General features: G+C 46.1%; 1 protein-coding gene across 1 annotated transcript; it reads right to left on the reverse strand.

Moving 5' to 3' along the window:
- Window positions 1-957: 957 nt before the first annotated feature.
- Window positions 958-19,057, reverse strand: MRAP (melanocortin 2 receptor accessory protein). The gene is made up of 3 exons (XM_055570061.1): window positions 18,952-19,057; window positions 3,964-4,063; window positions 958-1,198 (listed from the first exon to the last, which is right to left on the reverse strand). The coding sequence occupies exons 1-3, from the start codon at window positions 19,055-19,057 to the stop codon at window positions 958-960; spliced, it is 447 nt and encodes a 148-aa protein (XP_055426036.1).
- Window positions 19,058-25,299: the final 6,242 nt, after the last annotated feature.

Consider the following 25,299-nt stretch of genomic DNA (forward strand, 5'->3'; position numbering starts at 1 on the left):
TACAAGTTGGGCTGATCATCTAGAAGGCAAGGAGTGTTCACTTCTCCTATTCCTTCCCCTGCAAAATACCCACAATGGTGTTCTTAGGATATTCTGAAGCCGGAACGCTATGTTTAGATTCAAGTTGGAAAGACCATGTGGTCCTTTCTCCCTTTGTGCATCTCTGGAGCCCATCATTGTCCCTTCCCCCATCTTCCCTTCTAACCCACTGACCCTGGGTCTGGCTGGCCAAGCCTGGCCCTCACCTGGCAGAAATATTTTTTAGTCACATGAGGTGGGGTGGGGTGAGGTTTGTGGGCTTCATGGTGTGATGCTGGCTCCGGACAATTTGCCCGGAGGAAGCTCAGGCCCTAGAGAACTAGGTCCTTCGGGGGTCTCAGGTCACATGAAGTTACACCCAGCACGGGACCCTCCTGCCAGTTGGGCTCAGGCCCTGCCTGCCGGACCCGGCTGCATGGAAGGTTGTGGCTTGGGTCCCTTGACCACAGTCAGTGAGCCTGGCCGGGCAGGCGCTGTGGAGGGGTGGAGGGGAACTTGGCAGGCCCTTCACAGGTGCCCTAAAAAAGGTGCAGATTCAGCCATGTGAACTGAGAGTCAGTTATAAAAAGAATATTGCAGAAGTAGTAGCTGAAACTAAAAGGTGACATAGTAAAGATTAGTAAATATATTTTCATCTTCATTCATTTGTATTTTATTTTTCTGTCTTCAACGCAAGCATAAGCAGTGAGTGCACTAAATAAAAAGGAGCAGTATTTGTGCCTATTTCCCTCGGTTGGCTGGGCCTGGCTGCCAGCCCAGGATAAATGCATACACGTGCCCCCTGGTGGAGTCATTCTTGACCCACTTGCCCGTCCTGCTGCGTAAACAGGCTTTCAGAGGGCACCTGGGTTTGGGGTGTTGGTTCTCCCATTGAGAGGTTCTGTCTGCAGGGGAGGCTCACTGGGGGTGTTGCTGACGTCAGCTGGCGCCCTGTGGGTCCCCACCAAGGGCTAGTTCCCAGAGGAGAGCAGGATGGTCCCTGGGGTGCTGAGATTGAGGGGCTCTCTCGTTGTAGCCGCTGGACAGGCCGGGATGCTCCGGCGTCTGGTTCCTCGACCGAGCTCGGTGGGGCCCTGGGGTGCTGGGTTGCCTCCAGATGCAGAGCGGGAGGTTGAGGCCAAGACTCCAGGGACATGTTGGGGGCTGCTGAGTGGCGTTCCTGTGGACAGAGCAGATGGGAGAAGACATCCAAGCTGCCAAAGGAAGAGTCCTTCCTGGGGACTTCCTGCCTGGCCAAAGCCTAAGGAGGAGGTTCTCCCCAGGCCAGAGCCCCTCTGTCAGGGGAGCAGGCCCAGGGGTGGGGTGGGGGTCAGCTTGGCTCACCGGGGTTACCTTGGTGGAGAAATAGAAGAGACGAGGAAGTGCTTAATGGTAACCTTGACCTTGGGGCTTTCCCTCCGACCCGGTGTGTCCATTCATAGCTGGGGGGCGGGGGGACGGAGGGGGATCTGGTCGATCTTCCGTCCACCCGTGTGGTTGAGTGCAGCTCGTCTCATGTCCGTGTCTCAGCCAGAGACACGTTCTCCCTGGGTGGACCCTCCTGCCCTCGAGGTGCCGTGGCAGTGGGCAGTCTGCCTGCCTTCGGTTCCATCAGTGAAATGGGATGACGGTAACAACTGCCTCGTGGCATCAGGGTGAGAGGAGACCATGAATTGATAGGTGTCTGAGCTAGAGAACTAGGCCACATGTGGTTACAACTGTAACGTGAGTGAAGAGGGTCAGGAAGGGATGCGCAGGGAAGCAGGGCCACCTTCCAGAGGGCCTCAGACGACGCTAGCATGATCTTTTTTGTTAAATAGTTTTTGTTTTGTTTCAGCGTGGGAAGAATGCCTCTTTGGGAAGCAACTCACTATTCTCTTTCTCAAATCTAACTTAGGACCCATTGGCCCTCCCTGAGGTGAGGGAGGAAACAGACAGAACAGGCTCTATCTCGAAAGCAGGACTCCCTTCGTGGGCCTGACTGTGGACTTTGAGCTATATGCTCAGTGTCTATGGGAAACCAGGCCCCCCAGAAGGAAGAGCCCCAGGGCTCTCCATCGCCTAAAAGAATACCCTAAGTATCTGTGTAACTGAATAGAATCATACATTCTATTATGCTTATTGGGGTATGACCACAGGCCTATTGATAATTGTCCACTGTTAACTACCTAGGCTTAAGTCATATTAATCACAGGTTAACTTTGATAGTATCTTTCTTTTCCTTTGTTCAGTCTAGTTTCAGGGAATTTGGGGAAGTGGGTTTGGGCAGGTACACTTAAGGTATATAAGGTTTTCACAAAAACTGATCCGGGTCCTTGACTAAGAAGAGACTCTGCCTTGGGCCCGCGGGTATAATAAACTGCATTCCACTATCTGCATTGTCCTTCTGAGTGAGTTTTTTTCTGGGAATGCGTGGCTACAACAGGGAGCATTCCTAGTCTGTCACGAAGTCCCTGGACAGTGTTTTGTTTAGCAAGCCACGTGGCCAGTTGGGGGTGGGGGGCGGGGAACAGCACCCTCGTTTTGCCTGCTATCAAATCCTAGCTCAGGAGATGGGAGAGACCCCCACGTGCCCACTGGACCTTGGAACCTTCTGCTGGGACAGGAGCTGGTGGTCCTTAGCACAGGGCTGGCTCCAGGTCACCTCAGAAGAGGAGAAGACAGAGGCGATTTCTTCGGCTGGTCTGTCAGGATGTCTCTTGAGGGTGAGAACCTGCTCAGCTTCAGTGTAAGCTCTGAAAGCTGAAGGACTAGGTCTCCTCGCTAGTCCAGACCTGGTCCCCGCCTCCCACGCCTCCCACCTGCGACCGAGGGGCCCTGAAAGACCTGGTGGGTGAGACACTGTGGCTGGGCGGGTGGGGGAGGGGCTAGAAGAAATAGAGGCCCCCCCCCAACCTCCGAGGCAAGCCTATGCATCTTCAGAGCCTCAGGGGCCCAGCCATGAGCCCCCACCCCACCCCCAGGCACAGGGGCTGCCCTCTGGTTCCCTCAGAGGCTTGGAGACTCCTCTTCCCTTCCTCTCAGAACAGCTCTGCTCACCTGTCCCTGCGGACTCCTGGTTCCCACTCCCCACGACTTGGTCCAGAATAGGGGCCCAGCCCTCTGCCCCCACCTCCGCCCCCCAGGTCTTCCTCTGGACGCGCCAGTGTCTCCTGAGCCCAGCTATTATCCTGCCAGGCCACACATTTCCAAGGGCAATGGCTAGCCCTCAGTCACCCTCTCTGGGTTAGTTGCCCATCCCTGGTCCCATCAGCTATGGCAGGGAGACCGGTGGTATAGAGCCCCTTGGAAGCCTCATTCTTAGGACAGCGGTGGCTGTCTTGGGTGGATTAAGCCAGAGGAAAATTGAGTGTGGGAGGCCAACTGCATGAACACAGGAGAGTGAACGTCTAATGAGCTCAGCTCTAATTACTGCTTGGAATGCGTGGATTGCCTCCAGTTGAACCACAGAGGTACACAGTAGGCATCTGACAACAGAAGGTGGCCGTAGATGAGGGTCTTCGCTTTCCTGGTGAACTGGTGACCTGATTGGCACAGGGTCACCTTGGCTTCATTATCTGCAGCAGCTTAATGGAGGTATGTTCTATACATAACGAAGCTAAAATGTAAAATCCAGCCATCTTTAGTATGTTCCCTGAGCAGTGAGACCATTACCACGATCGTTGAAAGAAACCGCCTACCCCTGAGTAGTCACCTTCCTTTGCTTCTCCCCAGCCCTAGGCAACCACTAAATCTTCTATCTATGAGTTTGTCTCTTCTGCCACATTTCACATCCACGGGGTCACAATGTGTGGCCTTTTGTGTCTGGCTTCCTTCATGTAGCACAGTGTTTCTGAGGTTCATCCAGGTAGCATGAATCAAAAGGCTTTATTCCTTTTCATGGCCAAAGAGTATGCTACCTTGGACATAGTGGCCCCCTGTTTAGCCACACACCCCCGTCCTTACCTTGTCTGTGGAGAGCCTGACCAGGACATGTAGAGAAGGATGAGGAAGAGAAAAACCACGAAAGCTGCCAGGCTCACCCAGAAGGCGATGACGATCGAATCTGTGGGTGGGGACATACACGTCAAAGTCAGTGTGATCTCACAAGCCCCACGGTCCCCATGTGCTGCGGAACTGGGACTCTGGGAGAGACCCTTCTCAGTAAGTGGCCAGTGAGAAGATTTTCCCGTCAATAATCACCTTGAGGGACTTCCCTGGTGGTCCAGTGGTTAAGAATGTGCCTTCCAGTGCACCGTGTGCATGCCTGTGTGCTGAGTCGCTTCAGTCGTGTCCGACTCTGTGTGACCCCATGGACTGTGGCCCTTCTGGCTCCTCTGTTTGTGGGGATTCTCCAGACAAGGATGCTGGAGTGGGGTGCCATGCCCTCCTCCAGGGGATCTTCCCAACCCAGAGATCGAACCTGTGTTTCATATGTCTCCTGCCTTGGCGGGCAGTTCTTTACCACTACCAACACCCAATGCAGGGTACATGGGTACAATCCCTGGGCAGGGAACTAAGGTCCCATGTGCCACAGGGCAGCCAAGCCTGCTCCAGAAGTAGAGAGCGTTGCACCGCAACGAAGACCCAGCACAGCCAAAATAATAATAACAATTAAATAATACTGATAACCTTGGGAAAGAAATAGGCAGCAGGGACTTGGCTTTTTCCCAGAGAGACTAGTCACTGGGTCAGTTTTGGGTGATGACTGAGGGGAAAACAGTAAATGAAACTGGGTTCCCACGCCGCCACCACCACCCCCTACCCCGGACTTGATTTTTTGGCTGCTTCTGTTGCTCAGAGTGGGTTTTCCCTTCTTCCTTCCTCCTAGGAAGGAGAAAGAAAGTGCTGTGAGCAATTTCATGTGGCATGACAGCCTCCTCTCTCCTGTGAGGACTGCAGCCCCTACCAAGAGCCTTCTGCTATCAGCCCAGTTGGGGACCACTTCAAAGACCCCAAGATCAGAGACTTAGAAAAATGATATGCACCAGACAATGCTGCTAACCTGCTCCGGGGAGGGCCAGGCTGTGGAGATGTTACCCAAGGCTGCCCGGCCAGGCTGCGGGAGGTGAAAAGAGACGGTCCCTCTCTTTTTGGGGCACAGGGCCGGCTGGGGAGCTGTGGCGGGAGGAAAAAGCACCATTGCAGCCACCACTCTGGCTGTATCAGTGGCTGGAGGTGAAAACACGCAGGAAAATCAGGAAAGATGCTCAGCCTCTTCTGGGCCCTGGTAGAACCTGGTGGAACCTGGCCGTTTGGAGGTACCTTTATCCAGGGCTCTGGGTCAAAACATTCAGCAAGTTGCTAGGGAACTGTAGCAATGTGTTTGTTTCTCTTGTTTGTTTCTATGGCTCTGGGCACAGAGTTATTGTTTTAGTAGCTAAGTCGCGTCCAACTCTGTGTGACCCCATGGACTGTAACCCACCAGGACCCTCTGTCCATGGGATTCTCCAGGCAAGAATACTGGAGTGGGTTGCCGTTTCCTTCTCCAGGGGATCTTCCTGATCCAGGGATCAAGCCCACATCTCCTGCATTGTGGGCAGTTTCTTTACCACTGAGCCACCAGGGAAGCATACTGGGTTCATAATTAGTGTCTGCAAGTATCTTATCCCAGACACACTCTTGCCCCCAGGACAAGATGCCCCAGACTGAGATATGCTAGGCACCTACGTGTATGACCCAAGAAAGCCACTGAAGGATGGTAATCAACAGGCATGTAGTAAGCGCCTATGCAAGTCAGGCTTTGCTGGGGGCTGTTAAGGATCCCGAGGAGGCCAACCTCACCCACCAGAAATCGCTGACCCCCTTTAGGGTTCTGCATCTGTCCACCAGCATCCTCCTCGACACTCCTGCTCCACCACCAGCACTAGTCCTGCCCTGCCTTCTGTTCAAACAAAAGAGATTTCTGTGATGTATTCAGGTTAAAAAGTGCTAATAAATGGATAAATAAATGAACAAATAACTAACTGAATGGATGAATGATTAGAGACGTGTGGGGTAAAGAGTAGTTATTGAGTAAAATTGTTGCCTCTGCCTCTATGACCCAAGACAGCTAGAGGGAGAAACTAAAATCTTATGAGTTGATTTTAAATCCTAAAAGTGTCAAAAACAGGGAATAAGGAAAAGATGCAGTATTGGCAAAAGGCCTCATGGACTCCACCACCTTGAAATGTATCAGCAAGTTGGCACTCACACTGCAGAGAGGCAAGGACAGCAGAGCCCCTCAGGCTGACTCACTCCCTCTCTGCTTTCTGTCCCTGATCTGAGAAATGGCTGGCCTGCCCTGCAGCATCACACTGTTAAAGGGGATGTACGGGCTCCTGGGAAACAGGAAATAAGGTTGCTGCTGTCTGTACTAAGCTTCTTTTTTTTTTTTTAATTTTTTAAAATCCACGATCTGGGATAAGAAATCTACAAAATGAGCCTGGAACATCTTGTCTTCCAGAAAGCAAAAAAGCTATAAAAACCCAAACAAAGCAAGCTCCTAACATAGCCAAATGTGTTAGTTTCAGGTGTACAGCAAAGCGAGTCATCTCTTCTCTCTCTATATATATACATATATATGTATATGTATATATACTTATATACATACATACATATACACAGGGCTTCCCTGGTGGCTCAGCTGGTAAAGAATCCGCCTGCAATGCTGGACACCTGGGTTCGATCCCTGGGTTGGGAAGATCTCCTGGAAAAGGGAATGGCTATACACTCCAGTATTCTTGTCTGGAGAATTCCAAGGACAGAGGAGCCTGGCGGGCTACAGTCCATGGCATCGCAAAGAGTCAGACACGATATACACTCTTTCTTAAATTCTTTTCCTATATAGGCCATTACAGAGTATTGAGTAGATTTCCCTGTGCTGTATACAGTAGGTCTTTATTAGTTTTCCATTTTATGTATAGTAGTGTGTATATGTCAATTAAAAGAAGCCTCTAACTTTCGAAGTGTTCCTTGCCTATTCACTGTGTATTATTCCCCAGAACCTGCTTTAATTCAACTCTGTCCTAAAGAGTCACAATTTATTGTCTAACCCTCAAAGTATGCTAAGTCACTTCAGTCGTGTCCAACTCTGTGAGACCCCATAGACGGCAGCCCACCAGGCTCCCCCGTCCCTGGGATTCTCCAGGCAGAAACACTGGAGTGGGCTGCCATTTCCTTCTCCAATGCATGAAAGTGAAAAGTGAAAGTGAAGTTGCTCAGTCGTGTCCAACTCTGTGCGACCCCATGGATTGCAGCCTAACAGGCTCCTCCGTCCATGGGATTTTCCAAGCAAGAGTACTGGAGTGGGGTGCCATTGCCTTCTCCATAAGAGTATATATGTTCTCAGAAAATTTGGTTTGGGAGTTCTAATGTTTAAGGAAGTTTCAGATTTCTGCAGACACAAGTGAAGTTGCTCAGTCGTGTCCAACTCTGTGCGACCCCATGGATTGCAGCCTAACAGGCTCCTCCGTCCATGGGATTTTCCAAGCAAGAGTACTGGAGTGGGGTGCCATTGCCTTCTCCATAAGAGTATATATGTTCTCAGAAAATTTGGTTTGGGAGTTCTAATGTTTAAGGAAGTTTCAGATTTCTGCAGACACTAACGCTCTTTTTCTTCCATTATTAAAAAAAAAAACAAAAAACAAAAAAAAAAAACAAAAAACAAAAAAAAAAAAAAAACAGTGCAGGATTTGAGATCTTTGGTACCTAGATAAGTTCCATCAGAGCCTCGAAGAAAACATCATCAGAAATTGAGCACTTGAGACGCCCTTTCCCCTCTCCCAGGCTCACTCTGTCTGTCCTAGCCCTTGGTCATTATCTCCAGATGCTGAGCAGGAAATGAGATGATACCTCTTCCAGAACACAGAGTCTTCCGAGAAGTGAAATTTTAATTTTGTCAGACCAAAAGAGCGAACAGCAGACACCAGCCGTTTCCTGCACCGCGTTCTCTTTCATCATGTGCTTTTGAAAAAGGCAGCCAAGAAAATAGGGTTTTTTCCTCTTCCTCCTGAAGGGTCAGCCTAAGTGCTTGGAAAGAACATTTTGTTACAAGGGCAAGAGCTGTCATTCTCCAGGGTTGGAAAAGTTTAAACAACCGTTGAGCTTGTCTTTACAACAAGGAGCACCAGACTGGCTTGACAATGAAACTGGTTCAGTCATGGAAAACTCCTCTTCCCTTCCCTCTTCTCTAGAGTCCCAGGAGAAAGTTAACAGCAAGATTTTTCCCTTCCTGGGGGATAAAAATGGGGTTAAGAGCCTAGACCCTGGAGGAGGTCAATTTTGAGTTCAAATTCTGACTTGACTATTTCCAAGCTTTGTGATCTCAAGCCATCTGAGATTTTTACATCTCTAAATCTGTTTCCTCATCAGTTAAATGGGGATAATAATGTGTGTTATATAGGCTGTTATGCAAATTAAATAAAATAACATGCATATGCAATGCCCATGGCAGGATTTCCTCATTTAATGGTTATGAAATGATCTGTACACAGAATTAAAATCATTATTTCTGTTAAGAGTGTTTTGTGGCAAGTGATGTCGCTGCTTCCTTCAAGCTCCCTAAAACGTAAGCTATGAGTAAAGGTAATTGTTCTTGTCAATCCTTCACCTGCTTCCATAGTAATAGAACTCCTCCTGTACCTAGGCACATGGCTGCCTGAGATAAAGACTATATTTCCCAGCCTCCCTTTCAGTTAGTATGGTCATGTGACAAGGTTCTGGCCAATGAGATGTGAATGGAGCATTTGCAGGCCAGCTTCTAGGAGTCCTGCGGAGATGGCTAGATTTCTAACACATGCGTCCCTTCGTATTCCCTTACTCCATTTAGCTGCCCAGAACATGGATGTGATGGCTGTAGCCAGGATTGGAACATGATGGTGAGGACACATCCCAGGGATGGCAGAGGTGTGAGCTGAAACAAAGCCAGTCCTTGAAGACTTCATGGAGCTGACCTACCTCCCTGCCCTGCAAACTTTTACAGGAGAGAGAAATCAAAGTCTGTTTTATCTGGTACTCCATTAATGTAACCAGTTTTCTCCATTGAATCTGGACAAAAATCAATAAATGACTTCTTAAATGAACATACCAAAACTGACAATTCCAAATAAATGCTGACTTTCAAAATAATCATCCTCTCTCTACTGTGGTGGTGGTGGTGGTTTGGTTGCTAAGTCGTGTCCGGTCGGGGTTTCGTACGTAGCAGAGCAGCTCCCTCGCTGCGAGGGAGACACTGCGGAGGGAGACACTCTTGAGACACTGCGGACTAGAGCCTTCCGGGCTCCTCTGTCCATGGAATTCTCCAGGCAATAATACTGGAGTGGGTTGCCAGTTCCTTCTCCAGGGTATCTTCTTGACCCAGGAATTGAACTCAGGTCTCCTGCATGGCAGGCAGATTCTTTACTGACTGAGCTCCAAGGGAAGCCCTCTCTACTGTAGAGTCATGTAAATTTTCTAAAATACCTATATTGATCAAACATTTATAAATTATTCTTTTGGAATTACCTTCAAGGATACACACACACACATACACCAATCTTGCCACTTTATGAGATCATATCTTTTTTTTTTTTGAGATCATATCTTATTTTCAATACCCAAATGGTACCAATCACTTAATTTCATTCACCTGATTGGTTTATGGGTGATTCTAAACTGTTTCCCAGAAGCAAATCCACCTTTCAAAGAAATACATAATGTATCACTGTGGACATTTCATAGAATGCGTCAGGGCCACCAAAGTCAGTTCCAAAGGGCGAGTACCAAGCAGGTTTTGAGGAATGACGGACTCGCTCAAGCATGACAGCTCCACACGAGGCTAGCTTGATGGGAAATTTGTTCCAAGATCACATTCTCAATCTTTGTTTAAAACTCGCTTTCACTGCTTACATCACACCCATGGAACTGACCATCTGCAGAAGGCTTAGACATCATAATAAAAGTTGTGGGACTTCCCTGGTGGTCCAGTGGTTAAGGATCCACCTTTCAATGCAAGGGATGTGCATTGGATCCCTGGTTGGGGAACTGAGATCCCACATACTTGCAGGGCTACTAAGCCCACTGAAACTAGAGAGCCTGGGTGCTCTAGAGCCCGTGATCCTCAACAAGAGAAGCCCAGTTGCATGCTGCAACTAAGTGCCACAACGAAGACCCAGCACAACCAGAAAAAAAGAAAAAGTTGTAACCTGACTGAAAGAGATGAATAGCATCATCGACTCAGTGGACGTGAGTTTGAGCAAACTCTGGGAAATAGTGAAGGACAGAGAAACCTGGCATGCTGAAGTCCATGGGGTTGCAAAGTGTTGAACATGACTGAGTGACTGAACAGCCACAACAACCTGAACTTGATCGCTCTGACCAGAAGAGAAGATTTATAGAGATCAGTCTTTACCCTAAAGTCTATTCACTGTGTTCAGAAGAAATTGGTTAGTGATGTGTTTTTGTTCTTCTTCTCCCAGCTGTTGGAGAAGCAGATGAACAGACTGCCTTATTATTGAAGCTGCCAGAGGCAGTGCCTCAGCAGAAGTCAGTGTGGGCTATGACAAATTCTTTCTAACTGGTAATTAAAGGAAGAAGACATACTGACCTAAGAGGTAAATATACCAGGTAAGGCCAGGCAGTACCCAAGGGAAATCAATCCGCCTCCATACTCCCTGCAAGGGAGCATTCAACCAGTATTTGGAGACTCATTGTATTAACATTATATGTATTGCCACTGTAAGATGGGAATATGAGATTGCCTTTTTTTTCTCCAGAGCTTAGCCTCTGAAAAAGGAACAGAATCAAATGTGGAATCCGTTTGTTCAGGCAAGGTCTCAGGAGACAGATTTCTGTTTTCCAACTTTTTGACAGTATTAGGGAGATTCTTAACATTTCCATGAAACAGAAGCCATGTCTGAAAATCACAGGGGTGACAGTCTTTGTGAAGTCCCGGTAACAGAATCACACACCAGATTTCAAGCCTTCCCTGAGGAAGGGCAACCCACAGCCTTCAACTCAGTGTTGAAGGCTCATAAAAATGTGTCTGCATCCCGAGATCTTTCCAATTATCCGTCCAACCATGATGGAATAAATTCCACCATCTGGGCATGAACACAAAAATCTTAAAATCCTTCCTGCTTGTTAGGTTAACACATGAACTTGGGTAATTTTTTTTTTCTATTTTTGTCTTTTTCTCAACTTGACATAAGTCAAACCCAATCTGGCCTTCACCATGTCAACCCGCTGCCCCAGGTGACCTTCTAGTGAGGTGGTCTGAGGGAGAGCTTTGCCTCTCTGTCTCCCCCTAAAGCATTCCCGGCATCTTTCTGTCTTTCATGTGCACAGACCTGGGGTGTGATGGTTTGTGATTTGTTTGACTGGGATGGAGATCCAACCCAGAGAAATTGGCAAGGAGAGAAAGTTGCATTTGTCAGCAACGGAGGTCACCTGCTTTTTGTGGCTGACCTCTGTCCATGCTCACCTGGACTCGCACCTACCTTCCTCTACCTTCAAACCCAAGTAACAGAGTGAGAGGGTAACAGGCAGGAAGGCCAGGGGTCTCCAAAGGGAGGAAATAGCCTGCAAGTGTCAGACATTTTCATCTCTCTTAAGAGGCAGGAGGAAACAAACTAGCGATGTTTTTTCCTTCTCTATACAAATTTAAAAGGAGGTTTCTCTAAAATACTGTGTTGCCATAATGACACCTGGTTTCGCCTGAAGTTAACTATTCTCAAACCTAGAGTTAACCAATGCCTTTTTCTTATGGAAATGTTTGTCTTGAGCTATGCTAATGTACTATGCATTTACCGCAAACTCTGTCTTCAAGTCGGTTCCACCTCTTGGCTCAGAACATACTTGACAAACCAGTATGTTATACTCAGATATTGTTCCCCTAATCTATGTAAGTGAAACTATTTGTATGGTGGCCTGCCCTTCTTCAAGATTCAAGTTAATCATTTTATGGCCCAGGTTGAACCATTTGGTGCCAAGATTATCCCAAAATGAATCTTGTGGGTGAGGGGCCTGGTGCCATTCTGAGTTTTAAGACATTCCTTTCATTAACAGACTGCTAGTGACTATATACAGTCCATGGTGTCACTAAGAGTCGGACACAACTGAGCAACTTCACTTTCACTTTTCACTTTCAGGCACTGGAGATGGAAATGGCAACCCGCTCCAGTGTTCTTGCCTGGAGAATCCCAGGGACGATGGAGCCTGATGGGCTGTCATCTATGGGGTCGCACAGAGTCGGACACGACTGAAATGACTTAGCAGCAGCAGCAGCAGTGACTATATAACATCCAGCAGAAGACTAGCAGGGGGGTATTCTTTCTGCCCCCTTCTGATGCCCATATCAGAAGTTTTCTCTATCTCCTTTATACTTTAATAAAACTTTATTACACAAAAGCTCTGAGCGATCAAGCCTTGTCTCTGGCCCCGGATTGAATTCTTCTCCTCCGGGGACCAAGAATCCCGGCGTCTTTGCGTGATTCAACAACAATCTTTCAAGAGCATCCCTAAAACAGCGTGATGCTGCTTCCTGCTGATCATCACAAGAAACAAAAGCGATACAGTGATATGGGAGCACAGAGTTTGGATGAGGAAGATTTCTGGTTTTGCACTTTTAGGCTCTTTTAAATTTATTTATGTCTGTGCTGGGTCTTTGCTTCTGAGTGTGAGATTTCTCTAGTTGCGGCAAGCAAGGGGCTACTCTAGTTGGGATACTCAGGCCTCTCATTGCGGTGGCTTCTCTTGTTGCAGAGCACAGGCTCAGTAGTTGTGGCACATGGGCTTAGTTGCCCCAGGGATGTGGGATCTTCCTGGACTGGGGATTGAACCTGTGTCCTCTGCATTGGCAGGAGGAGTCTCAACCCCTGGACCACAGGGAAGTTCCTGGCTTTTCCTTTTTTTAAATAAATTTATTTGAATTCAAGTACTGAGGACAAAAGTAGGCAAGACATCTTCGCTTAACAGACAGCAGTGGAAGAAGTCCTCTCCCTGGGGCCACTGCTTATAAGACCAAAATCCTGGAAGCGTTCTATATGTGAACACCAATTTCTAGAACAACAGGCAGCTACTTACAAAGTTCTTGTGAAAGAATATTTCACAACATGGGGAAACAAAAGGTAGTGAGGTCAATAAGAGCAGGGTACAAAATAGCATTTACAACCAGATCTTATCTGAAATATATCTAGGAAACAGAATGTGTATGGTGAATTGTCTCTATCTGCTTCAGCTGATGGCCAAGACAAAGGTACCACTATAGACTGAATGGTCGTGTCCCTACCACCCCCGACATGTGGAAGCCCTAATCCCCAGGGTGCTGGTACTTGCAGGTGGGGCCTTGAGAGCTAATTAGGTTTAGAAGAGGTCATGAGGGTGGGGCCCTCATTATGAGATTAGTGCCTTTATAAGAAGAGAAAGAGACCACATACCCTCTTTCTCCATTTATACCAAGGAAGAGCCCTGCGAGCATATGACAAGAAGGTGGCCATGTACAAGCCAAGAAGAAACCCTCACCAGGTATGTGTGCCTGCTGGGTGCTCGGCACTATTCTGAACTGTGGGGAGAGAGACAGACAGGTGGACAAAGTTTTCTGCTCTGCTGGATCCCACATCCTGGTGAGAACCTGCACCCTAATCATGACAAGTGTCCTGGGAAGAGTCCTGAGGCATGGGAGCTGGAATTGAGGTTCAGGATCTGTGACTATCCAGCTGGGTGACATTAAGTTATCAGCTTCTATGAGTCCCACATACGTCTATTTCCATATGGTATTCTATAATACCAGGGCACTCTTATTCATGTATGCAACTGCTCCTGCCTAGACTGTCAATGCCTAAGCGTAGAGATCTTATCTTTTAAAAAATATCTATTTACTAAAAAAAATATGTACTTATTTGGGTGCACCAGGTCTTAATTGTGGCATACAGGACCTAGTTCCCTGACCAGGGATCAAACTCAGAGCATGGAGTCTTAGTCACTGGACCGCCAGGGAAGTCCCAAGGACCTTTTCAACTTCATGCCTCCAGCCTCAGCGCATGGCCGTTTCCTGCCCACATGTGACCAGTACTCTACCGACCCTCACATGTATATATCCACCACAGCCATATTTTTAGCAAGCAAATTGGACTTTGTCTCTTCCCTGCTTACTGTTTTACATGATTTCCCACAGCTTATGGGGATCCTCCGAAGCTGGCCTGCAAGAACTTGGCCCCTGGGGTGTCTGGAGCTCCTCCTCTATTCCTCTTTCCAAAACATCTCCGGGAAGCACCTCTTGTATATACAGGAATGTAATTGTTCTCTATCCTATGCCAGTTCTGTTTCCCCTCAGCAGCTCCAGGCAGGAATTACTTCAAACAGCATGCAGAATAGGAGTCCAATTGCATGTGGCTGTATAGGTGTGTTTGTGTATGTGCTTGAACGCATGTGCGTGCATGCCTGTGTGCCTATGAAGATACAGACACAGAACCACCCTAGTGGGCTAGGCACCAAAATGTTAGCACCGATATTCTTCTGAGTAGTTGCTGTTGTTGAGTTGATCAGTCGCCTCTGACTCTGCGACCCCATGGACTGCAGCCTGCCAGCCTCCTCTGTCCTCCACTGAGAGGTAGCGTGAAGTCATCTACTGAGGGGCATATCCAACTTTAGAAAAGACATTTTAACATCTTGCAAGGTATTCCAATGGTTGGGACTCCAAGCTTCCACTGCAGGGGGCCCGGGTTCAATCCCCACTTGGGGAACTAAGATCCTGCATGTTGTGTGGAGAGGCCAAAAAAAAAGTAAAAGAAATAAGACGAATAAAAAGCTGGAAACAAAGAAATAAAAATATATTTTATATATATTTTTAAACGTGGTTGTAATAACACATTCAGGTAAAGAATCTGCCTGCGAATTGACCTTGCTGATTGAAATATTGGGATGAATGAATCATGCATGTAAACATTACATTTCCTTTCTTGTGTAATAAAATGTCCCCATAAAGTGACTCTCTAAGCTATTAAGTATAAAATAAATTATTCAAAAGATTAAATAGAGAGCAATGAAAAGAACGTCTCCTGCAGGAGACACAGGAGACTCAGGTTTGATCCCTTGGTTGGGAAGATCCCCTGGAGGAGGAAATGGCAACCCACTCCAGTATGCTTGCCTGAAAAATCCCGTGGGCAGAGGAACCTGGTGGGCTATAGTACACAGGGTCACAGGAGTCGGACATGACTGAGTGACTAAGCGTGCCTGTAGTAACACAACCGTCATTCATTTATCCCGTCTCCTGTTGATGGATATTAGGCCACTTCCAGTTTCTGTCAGTGCTGCAGTGAGCACTGAAATACATGCATCCTGGTGGACACGTGTAAGCACTTCCCTGGGTGGACACCAGGAAGGGGATTCTGCGTGATACCTTGTGAACATCTGTAACTCTTTTTGGCTCTTGCCAAGCTGCTCTCCCAAATGGTGAACTCAAGTTTCACCCTATCAGCTGCATTTAACGGTACTAACTTCTGTCCTTCCTACCCCAGCACTTCAAATACCAGCCTTTTAACTCTCACTGCTGAGTGGTTGTGAAATGGTACCTACTTGTTCTTTCCCAGTGCATTTCCCTGATGACATTGAGCATTTTCTCCTGTTCCTTGGCCCTTTGAGCTTCTTCTGTTACTGTCTTTTCATATCAATTGCTCGTATTTCTCGGAGAAGGAAATGGCACCCCACTCCAGTACTCTTGCCTGGAAAATCCCATGGACGGAGGAGCCTGGTGGGCTGCAGTCTGTGGGGTTGCTAGGAGTCGAACACGACTGAGCGACCTCACTTTCATTTTTCACTTTCATGGTTTGAAGAAGGAATGGCAACCCACTCCCGTGTTCTTGCCTGGAGAATCCCAGGGACGGGGGTGGGGGCTCCTGGTGGGCTGCCATCTATGGGGTCGCACAGAGTCGGACACGACTGAAGCAACGTAGCAGCAGCTTGTATTTCTATTTTTTTTTCCTGTTGATGGATGGGTTGTGTGGACTTATGAAATAATAAGGCGGTTTCCATTTTAAGAGAAAAAGATAGTTTTCAAAAGTAGCTCCCCAAAATATAAGGAATAGTGCCTGCAGTCTCTTTGTCATTCCTGGAATATACCAGGCACTCCTCTGCTTCAGAGCCTTGGCCCTTGGTGTTCCTAAAAGGTTCCTTCCCAAGACAGAGTCAAGACTTAATCTCTCATCTCTTCACAGGCCACAGGTGAGGCCTTCACCAGCCTTCTTCCACCCTTGAGTCCCCGTTCTCCTAGCCACCTTTCCCATTTGACTTTTCTTTGGAGCATATCTTGCCATCTGCCATATTTTTCTTGTTTACGGTGAACTGAAAAGACTGCCTCCAGTTTGTTGTTTTGCTTATTTTTGGCTGTGCCACACGGCATGCAGGATCTGAGTTCCCCAGGGAGTGAACCCCTGCCGCCTGCCCTGGAAGCACAAGGTCTGAACCACTGGACCTCCAGGGAAGTCCTCTGCCTCCCATTTTTAACCCTTCTTGCACTAGAACCCATCTAATTCCCTCCTCCTGAATCTCGCCTGGCCTCACTAGCTTACTTACCCAAGACACAGAGCTAGTAAGTGGCAGAGTTAAGATGTGAATTACAGACAACAGACTTAGAGTCCATGTACCTAGACTCGACAGAGTCACTGGTCCATGGCTGGTCACCCAGAAAACAACAACAACAAAAACAAGACAATTAACCTATTCAAGGTGCAAACACCCCAGCGGGGGAGGGAGTTTTGCCTAGGGCCAAATTTCTTTCCCAGAGACAATAGAAATAAAAATCAGGATATTAAGCCTGGGATATGTGAGACACAAACAGGAATAAAGGGCCCCAGAAAAAGCACCTCTCTCTGGATATCAAAGATTCCTGATACCTAGGACTTGGGTATAAAATGGTATTTGGCAGCCTTTGTGATAAATTTAGAATTAACTTTCTAAGACACTTTTGTGATACACTGTATCTTTCTAAGATACTTTTGAGACAAAATATTCTTTTAAGATGGATTTCCTTTTTTCTCAATAAATGAGACTTAAACTTAATTTATTTGTTTGTTTGTTTATTTTTGGCCATACCACATGGCTTGTGGGATCTTATTATATCCCTGACCAGGAATTGAACCCTGGACCCTGGGCAGTGAAAGCACCCAGTTCCAACCACTAGACCACCAGGGAATTCCCTTAAAATGTATTTCTTAATAGAGTTTAATGTATTTGTTTGGAGTTCCAGTAAGCTGGGTAGGTTTCTTCAAATTGTAGATATCATGTTTTCTATACTCTGTATGCAGATATGGAAGAGTTATTTAGCCAGTCCCCTAAGATGTATAACTTGAATACTTTCTATAAAAATACCAATCGATACTTACTTTTCATAGGAGGGACACAGAGCCTGGCCTCTCCCTGTGAGCATCAAAAGTCCTCAATATCTAGGTTGTCCAGGGTGGGGACAGTGACTGGTCTCTCTGGCAAGATTCCTTACTGAAATAATTGTTATTGGGTTTGGGAATTTGAGGAAGAACTTATTTGACCTCATATCTAGCTCCCCAGGTTGTAAGTGTCCAACTCTAGATCAAAGTGCAAAAAAAAAAAAAAAAAAAAAAATCTCAAACCTCACACACAATTTAGAGAACACCAGCCATTTTCCCCAGAAATGTAAGTTACCTGTGGGTAACGGATGGGGGCGGAGATTGAGATCATGTGTTCTAAGCTCCTAAAGTTGCAAACAGCCCCCCAACACAAAGCAGCGGGGATCAACTTTGGAGCCCAGGTGATGAGTGAGATGTCAGAAGCCGAGCTAGAATTTTATTTAATTTGTGCTCATTTTAAAAAGTCCTTCCTGAATGCACATCTATATGTTGTCCAGGTCAGCATGGATCTTGAAGTTCTGAACTTTTGATAATATCTGTGAGTTGGCTTTTATTTCAAATCTGCCATTTTCTCCCTATTACTCTATGTCTTCCATATTGTGAGTTACATGTGAAGAAACTCTGCATTTTCATTTCATGGGTATATAGCTTGTATCAGAAAACACACCAAATCTATTGTCCCCCCAAAAGTTTTGCTACAGTGTCAGGAATACAGGAAGTCCTCAGCAAACATGAAACAGAAGTCCTTCACTTCTGGAAGGTGGATATGACACAGGAAACAGAACACTTCCTGACCAGACATTCTATAGGACTTTCCCCAAGGACCCTGCCAGGGCTCTGCCTCCTTTTATTAAATAATACCAGTGATGTGAATTTCAGTTTTGAGCTGGTTTGTAACAGACTGTTTCTTTTCATATGGGAAGCATTGTGTTCTTTCTAAGGACACATTTATTTTTGACAGACATTATGTGTGATTGTAGTGAAGTCCCTGAAACCCGAGGGACTTCAGGATAGGCAGAAAGGATGGGTTCCCGGAACTTTGTTTTCATTTTGTTTTTTATGCTCATTTCCTCATCTGACTTGTTATCTGGTCTGAGTAACTGGAATAATCAGAGAAGATTATTGAGAAACTACCGAGTTACTTCAGAGATAAAGACTGGGCAGGTTAAGATGAAGAAAAGGCTGTTAACTTGTCTGGTGGTCCTTTCTGAGACCATGAAGATGAAGCATCGCTGGGTATTTTTAATAAGAATTAGTCACACCTCTTAGAAGTGAACACAGTAGCTCTCTCCCACATCTACATGGAGACAACAGAAAACTCGAAATCTACAATTTGAGGAAACTCATCTAGTTATTGGAGCCCTAGACAAACATAACTCTATCGAGAAATCTGTCTTACCAGTGTAGTCTGCCCCCAAAGTGGCTTGGTTTCTCAAGAGGCTAGTTTCCAACTTATTACAGAAGATAATAGATACACCCTCCATTCCCTTCTGTCTATGAGTTCAGAGTCCCATTCTGGCTTTTCCGTGATATCCCAGGATTCATAAGTGAATGGAGAAAAGCCATTTGCGCCAACCCCCAGCCTCCGATCGGCCGGCTTCCCCAGTTCAGGACTCACGTTTATTGGCTCTCAGCTTCTTCTCATCCACGGGCATGAGGTCCAAGTAGTCCAGGTAGTATTCGTAGCTGTAGTACGGGGCAGAGATGTTGGTTCTGTTGGCCATGCCTGCGTCGCTGCCCGGTGGCCCTTCCGGAGCTGCTCCGAGCTCGCCCAGGAGATGGCCCCGCTGATTTGTGTAAAATCATCCAAGTATGTCTGTGGGTCTCTGAACTCAAGGCCTACTCACTTATCAGAGCTGTGGGGCTGGGAGGAAGGTCGGGGGGTGTGCCTGACATCTTTAGAGTTCAAGTAGAGCGATCCATCCTGCCTGGCTTGATGCAGCTCCAAAACAAACAGAGTGCGAGGCGGGAGCCTGAGGTCCCTGTGCAAGTGCTGGTTGGCCCTCAGCATCCGGACAAGAAAACAGATTCCCCCCAGGACCCTCGAAAGATAAGATGTGGACTAGAACTAGAAAGGGCAACCACTTTGGGCCCTAAATAATTAATTGAACCAAATCAAGAGCCTGGCATTGCCAGGCTTGACTTGCATTAAGGCAGCTCTTGGTGCCGTTAAGCAACCAGCAAATCACTGGCCTAGATTTCTTATCTGAGGGTGGAACCTGAGTGATGTCAGCCTTGAACTTGCAACCTCTCTCATGGACACATCACCACTTCATTATACCCAAAGAACACCCTGCTCCAAGGGGGTGCACGTCCCAGCTTTCATGTGCACTTCCAAGAACCAAGAAGTCAGCTGCCTCTGTTCAGACTGGGGAGGCTGTTTTCCAGGTCAAGAACCCACACGGATTGTGTTCTTGGGAAACAGGGCCCCAGGGTTCACCAGTCCTTGGCTGATGACAGACGCGACAAGGATTCATCTGGTCAGGGCCTGACTCCAAGTTGTACACTCACTTTTCTAAGAGCAGAGATACAAGCAAGAGAAGCATTCCAAGTACTGGAAATGAGCAGGACTAAATGTGATAAGCTCCCTAAAATTTAGCTTTTGAGAATTAGTGATGAAGTCAAAACATACATTGTCACGGGGACTTTCCCTCCAAGATCCTGACTTTCTAGTCTTCTTGACTCAGGTCTACAGTGCCAGAGGAAAGCTGGGCATTGATGGTGTAGGCAGTGAACCCAGATAAATTCAGGCCACCTACAAAGGTCCATCTGGTCAAAGCTATGGTTTTTCCAGTGGTCATGTATGGATGTGAGAGTTGGACTATAAAGAATGCTGAGCACCGAAGAATTGATGCTTTTGAACTGTGGTGTTGGAGAAGAGTCTTGAGAGTCTCTTGGACTGCAAGGAGATCCAACCAGTCTATCCTAAGGAAATCAGTCCTGAATATTCATTGGAAGGACTGATGCTGAAGCTGAAACTCCAACACGTTGGCTACCTGATGGGAAGAACTTACTCATTTGAAAAGACCCTGATGCTGGGAAAGATTGAGAGCAGTAGGAGAAGGGGACGACAGAGGATGAGATGGTTGGATGGCATCACTGACTCAATGGACATGAGTTTGAGTAAGCTCTGGGAGTTGGTGATGGACAGGGAGGCCTGGCGTGCAACAGTCCATGGGGTCGCAGAGTCGGACACAACTGAGCGACTGAGCTGAACTGAACTGAATTAAAGGATAACTGCTTTACAATATTGTGATGGATTTTGCCATACATCAACGTGAAAAACTCTCACAGACACACCCAGAGACGCTGTTTAATGAGATATCTGGGCTTCTGGTGACGCAGTCATGTTGACGCAGAGGAGCATCAGCCTTCCCTCCTTCCCTGCCCTCTCCCCTCTCCCCCTTCCCCCTCTTTCTCCTTCCTCCTTCCCTCCCTCCCTCCCTTCCTTGATACATTTTCCAATTGAACACACTTTAATTTCATCAGCTTGAAATTTTCACTTCAGACAAAACACCGATTGTTCAAATGAATTCATTGATTGCTCTGGTAATAATCTTGACTTTTAAAAACCCCATGGAATTTCCCTGCTAGGAAAACAGATTTAAAGCGTGTTTTCTCTTTTGACATAAGTAAGAACTAATACTCCCATCAAGGTCAGCTCTCTGAGATAACAATGACATGTTCATATTAACAAAGACCTCCAAGACCTTGACAGTTGGCCTTGCTTTTCCTCTCACTTTAATTTATAAACCCAAACTCGAAGGTAAAGTTGTCTTTCCTTCCGTGTTTTCTTTTACAGAAGATGTGCACACTTGTTAGCTAGCCTTGTGGCCGCAGACCGAGTACAGGGCAGAAGGTGAAGAGAAGAAAGGGGAGAGCAAACACTGGCTGAGCAGTGCCTGAGCTGGCTGCTCTGCTCTGTGTTTCCTGCGATTCTCACAATACTCTGCTCGGGAGTTGGAAGCCTCTTTTAGGGGGATAACAGCCAGGTAGAACAGCCTCCATGCTCTGCCCAGGACACCTTGAACTTGCAGACTGGTATGCAGTCATGTTATGTGGTTGCCATGACAAATTACCACAGACTTAGTGGCTTAAAATAACATAGATTTACTATCTTACAGTCCTGGAAGTCAGAAATTCAAAATGAGTTCTGGGGCTGAACTGTGGAGTTGGAGAAGACTCTTGAGAGTCCCTTGGACTGCAAGGAGATCCAACCAGTCCATCCTAAAGGAAATCAGTCGTGAGTGTTCGTTGGAAGGACTGATGCTGAAGCTGAAACTCCAATACTTTGGCCACCTGATGTGAAGAGTTGACTCATTGGAAAAGACCCTGATGCTGGGAGAGATTGAAGGCGGGAGGAGAAGGGGCAACAGAGGATGAGATGGTTGGATGGCATCTCGATGGACATGAGTTTGAGGAAATTCCAGGAGATAGTGAAGGACAGGGGAGCCTGGCATGCTGCAGTCCATGTGGTCCCAGAGTCAGGCATGACTTAGTGACTGAAAAATAATAACAATTATCTTACACTCCTGGAAGTCAGAAATTCATGATGAGTTCTGGGGCTAAAATCAAGATGTAGCCAAGACTGTTTCCTTCTGGTAACCCTGTGGAGAAATCTGTGTCCTTGTCTTTTCCAGCTTCTGGAGACTGTCCTCTTTCCTAGATGCCCATCAGCAGATGAATGGATAAGAAAGCTGTGGTACATATACACAATGGAGTATTACTCAGCCATCAAAAAGAATACATTTGAATCAGTTCTAATGAGGTGGATGAAACTGGAGCCTATTATACAGAGTGAAGTAAGCCAGAAAGAAAAACACCAATACAGTACACTAACGCATATATATGGAATTTAGAAAGATGGTAACAATAACCCTGTGCACAAGACAGCAAAAGAGACACTGATGTATAGATCAGTCTTATGGACTCTGCAGGAGAGGGAGAGGGTGGGGAGATTTGGGAGAATGGCATTGAAACATGTATAATATCATGTATGAAACGAGTTGCCAGTCCAGGTTCGATGCACGATACTGGATGCTTGGGGCTGGTGCACTGGGATGACCCAGAGGGAGGGTGTGGGGAGCGGGGAGGGAGAGAGGTTCAGGATGGGGGGCACGGGTGTACCTGTGGCAGATTCATTTCGAGGTTTGGCGGAGCTAATACAATATTGTAAAGTTTAAAAATAAAATAAAAATTAAAAAAAAAAATATATATATATAATATCTATTTATTTGGCTGCGCCAGGTCTTAGCCGCAGCACTCTGTGGCATGCCTAACTGTTAGGTGTGGTGTGTGGGGTCGGACCTGGCCCCCAGCATTGGGAGTGTGGAAACTTAGCCTCTGGACCACCCGAGAAGTCCCTGTCTTCATTACTTGACATGTGTTTCCCTTAGACCTTTCTCCTTGTGATTCCATTGTCACGTCACCTTCTTTTTCTGCATCAACTCTCTCTCTTCCTACCTATGAAGGTATCCATGCCATTTTGACCACCCAGACAATCCAGGAAATCTCTCCATCCAGAATCCGGAGTTCAGTTATATATGCAAAGTCTCTTTTTGCCATATGAAGTTATATTCACGGGTTCCAGGGGTTAGATGTAGATATTTGGAGGCGGGCGACTATTATTCAGCCTGCAACATGGGGCAAACAGTGTTGTGGGTATACAAATCCTTAAACACAGTGCCTCTCTCTGGGGTATCCGTTGTTGTCAAAGATTTTTGGTAAAAAGTTACTTTTTAATATTTAAGAAGCATGGGTATATAACAGAGAAAATTCAAATTTTTCATGACTTAAATTTTTTTTTTATCATAGGCAATTTTAAACTTTTGCAAAAGCAGCAAGAATAGTATTTTAAAACTCCATGGAATCATCACAACTTCAACAACCATCAAGTCCTAAGTAACTTTGCATCTGTAGCTCCATTCACTCCCCTCATTCTGGACTATTGTGTAGCAAATTCTAATACATCATTTCATCTGTAAATATTTCAGTGTGTATCTGTAAAGGAAAAAAATTTTTTAAAGTAAAACCGTGGTACTGTTATCCCACCTAAAAATAGTTAATTCCATCAAACATCCAGTCAATACTATAATTTTTCCAGTTTGCCTCATAATTTCTTTTACAGTTATTTGTTCAAATCAGGAGGAAATGAGTTGCATGTGTTGCCGTTGGTTGAAATGACTCTCAAGTCTTGTTAAATTTGTAGGCTCCGTCTTCCTCCTACTTTTTTTAAAATTTGGAATTTCTTTGTTGGGGAAAAGAGTTATCGACCCTGAAGAGTCTGCCAGTTAGAGCCCATGTTGTGTTAGTCATGTTCCCCATTCCCTGCATTTCCTGGAAAGTGAAGTTAGACCTAGAGGCTGGATCAGATTTAGGTTCAATTTTTTATTGACAAGAATACCTCATTAGTGTTGTGGTGTCCTACCCTCAGGAGACACATAATGTCTGGTTGTGTCTTTTCTGTGCAATATTATCAACCAGTGATATTCATTGTTGAGATCCATTGAAAAGTGAAAGTGCTCAGTCGTGTCCAACTCTTTGCAACCCCACGGATTGTAGCCTACCAGGTTCCTCCTTCCATGGGATTTTCCAGGCCAGAATACTGGAGTGGGTTGCATTTCCTTCTCCAGGAGATCTTCCCAACCCAGTGATTGAACCCAGGTCTCCCGCATTGTAGGCAGACGCTTTACCGTCTGAGCCACCAGGGAAGATCCATTAAATATAGTAAAAATGATGATTTCTCTTTTTTGTGCGTGCCCACAAGGCTTACAGGATTTTAGTTCTCCAACCAGGGATCGAACCTATGTCCTCTGAAAAATAAAAATCGTGATTTCCTTATTCCATCATTTCTTTTTCACTTATTAGCTACCATCCTTCTAAATAAACAAACCAAAAAAGGAAAAATATCTTTGTTTATGAACTATCTGGTTACCTCAAATACAGTTCATATCAAGGTGGGATAAATGTTGATTTACTTCTTTTTGCCAGTTTTCAAAAGAATAGTTGGGCTTTCTAGCATCGTTCGGCAGTGAACAGTGAGAGGCTTTGTTTGCTTTGAGCTTGTGCAGTGAAGCCCTCTCGTGTGTCCCGTCCGTTACAGCTATTGTCTCTACCAAGGCACAGTTCACCTCATATTTGGAGAGTGAGAGCCTCCTCATGTTGGTTATATTGGAAGTTTGCTTTGTTTGGGTTCTATAGCTTTTTTGCTTTCTGGAAGACAAGATGTTCCAGGCTCATTTTGTAGATTTCTTATCCCAGATCGAGGATTCAGCCATTTCTCCAAGGACTACTGGTTTTTTAGTGAGAAATATTCAGCTATCATAATCTGGATGTTAAAGGTGTTAATTGCTACTGAGTTGGTTAGTGTTAAGGCCTATTCAACCTAGAGAGCTAGGAATTGTTTATTCTTTAAAGCAAAAAAAAAAAAAAAAAAAAAATCATGAGTTCATACTGATACATTTTTTTTTTTCTATTTTAATTTTTTCCCCTTTTTCTCATATGTGCTAAGTCGCTTTAGTTGTGTCCGACTCTTTGTGACCATATGGACCATAGCCTGCCGGGTTCCTCTGTCCATGGCCTTCTCCAGGAAAGAATACTGAAGTGAGTTGCCATTCCCTCTTCCAGGGGATCTTCCTAACCCAAGGATCAAACCTGCCTTTCTTGTGGCTCCTGCATTGGCAGGTGGGTTCTTTACCACTAGCGCCACCTGGGAAGCCCTTTTCTCATACTGATACTTTTAAATTCAAAATCATCACCACAGAGGCTTTCCTTAAGCTTAACTTCCGTAGCTGCATCTCTTTTTCCCAAAACTTAAAATCCTATTCTCCCCAAGTAATACTTAGTCAATACACAATGCATACACAGTCTCAGAATAATGTGTGCTTAGTCGCTCAGTTGTGTCCGACTCTTGCGACCCCACGGACTGTAGCCCGCCAGGCTCCTCTGTCCATGTGATTCTCCAGGC

The sequence above is a fragment of the Bubalus kerabau genome, chromosome 2 (genome assembly GCF_029407905.1).
Source record: "Bubalus kerabau isolate K-KA32 ecotype Philippines breed swamp buffalo chromosome 2, PCC_UOA_SB_1v2, whole genome shotgun sequence".
Lineage (NCBI taxonomy): Eukaryota > Metazoa > Chordata > Mammalia > Artiodactyla > Bovidae > Bubalus > Bubalus kerabau.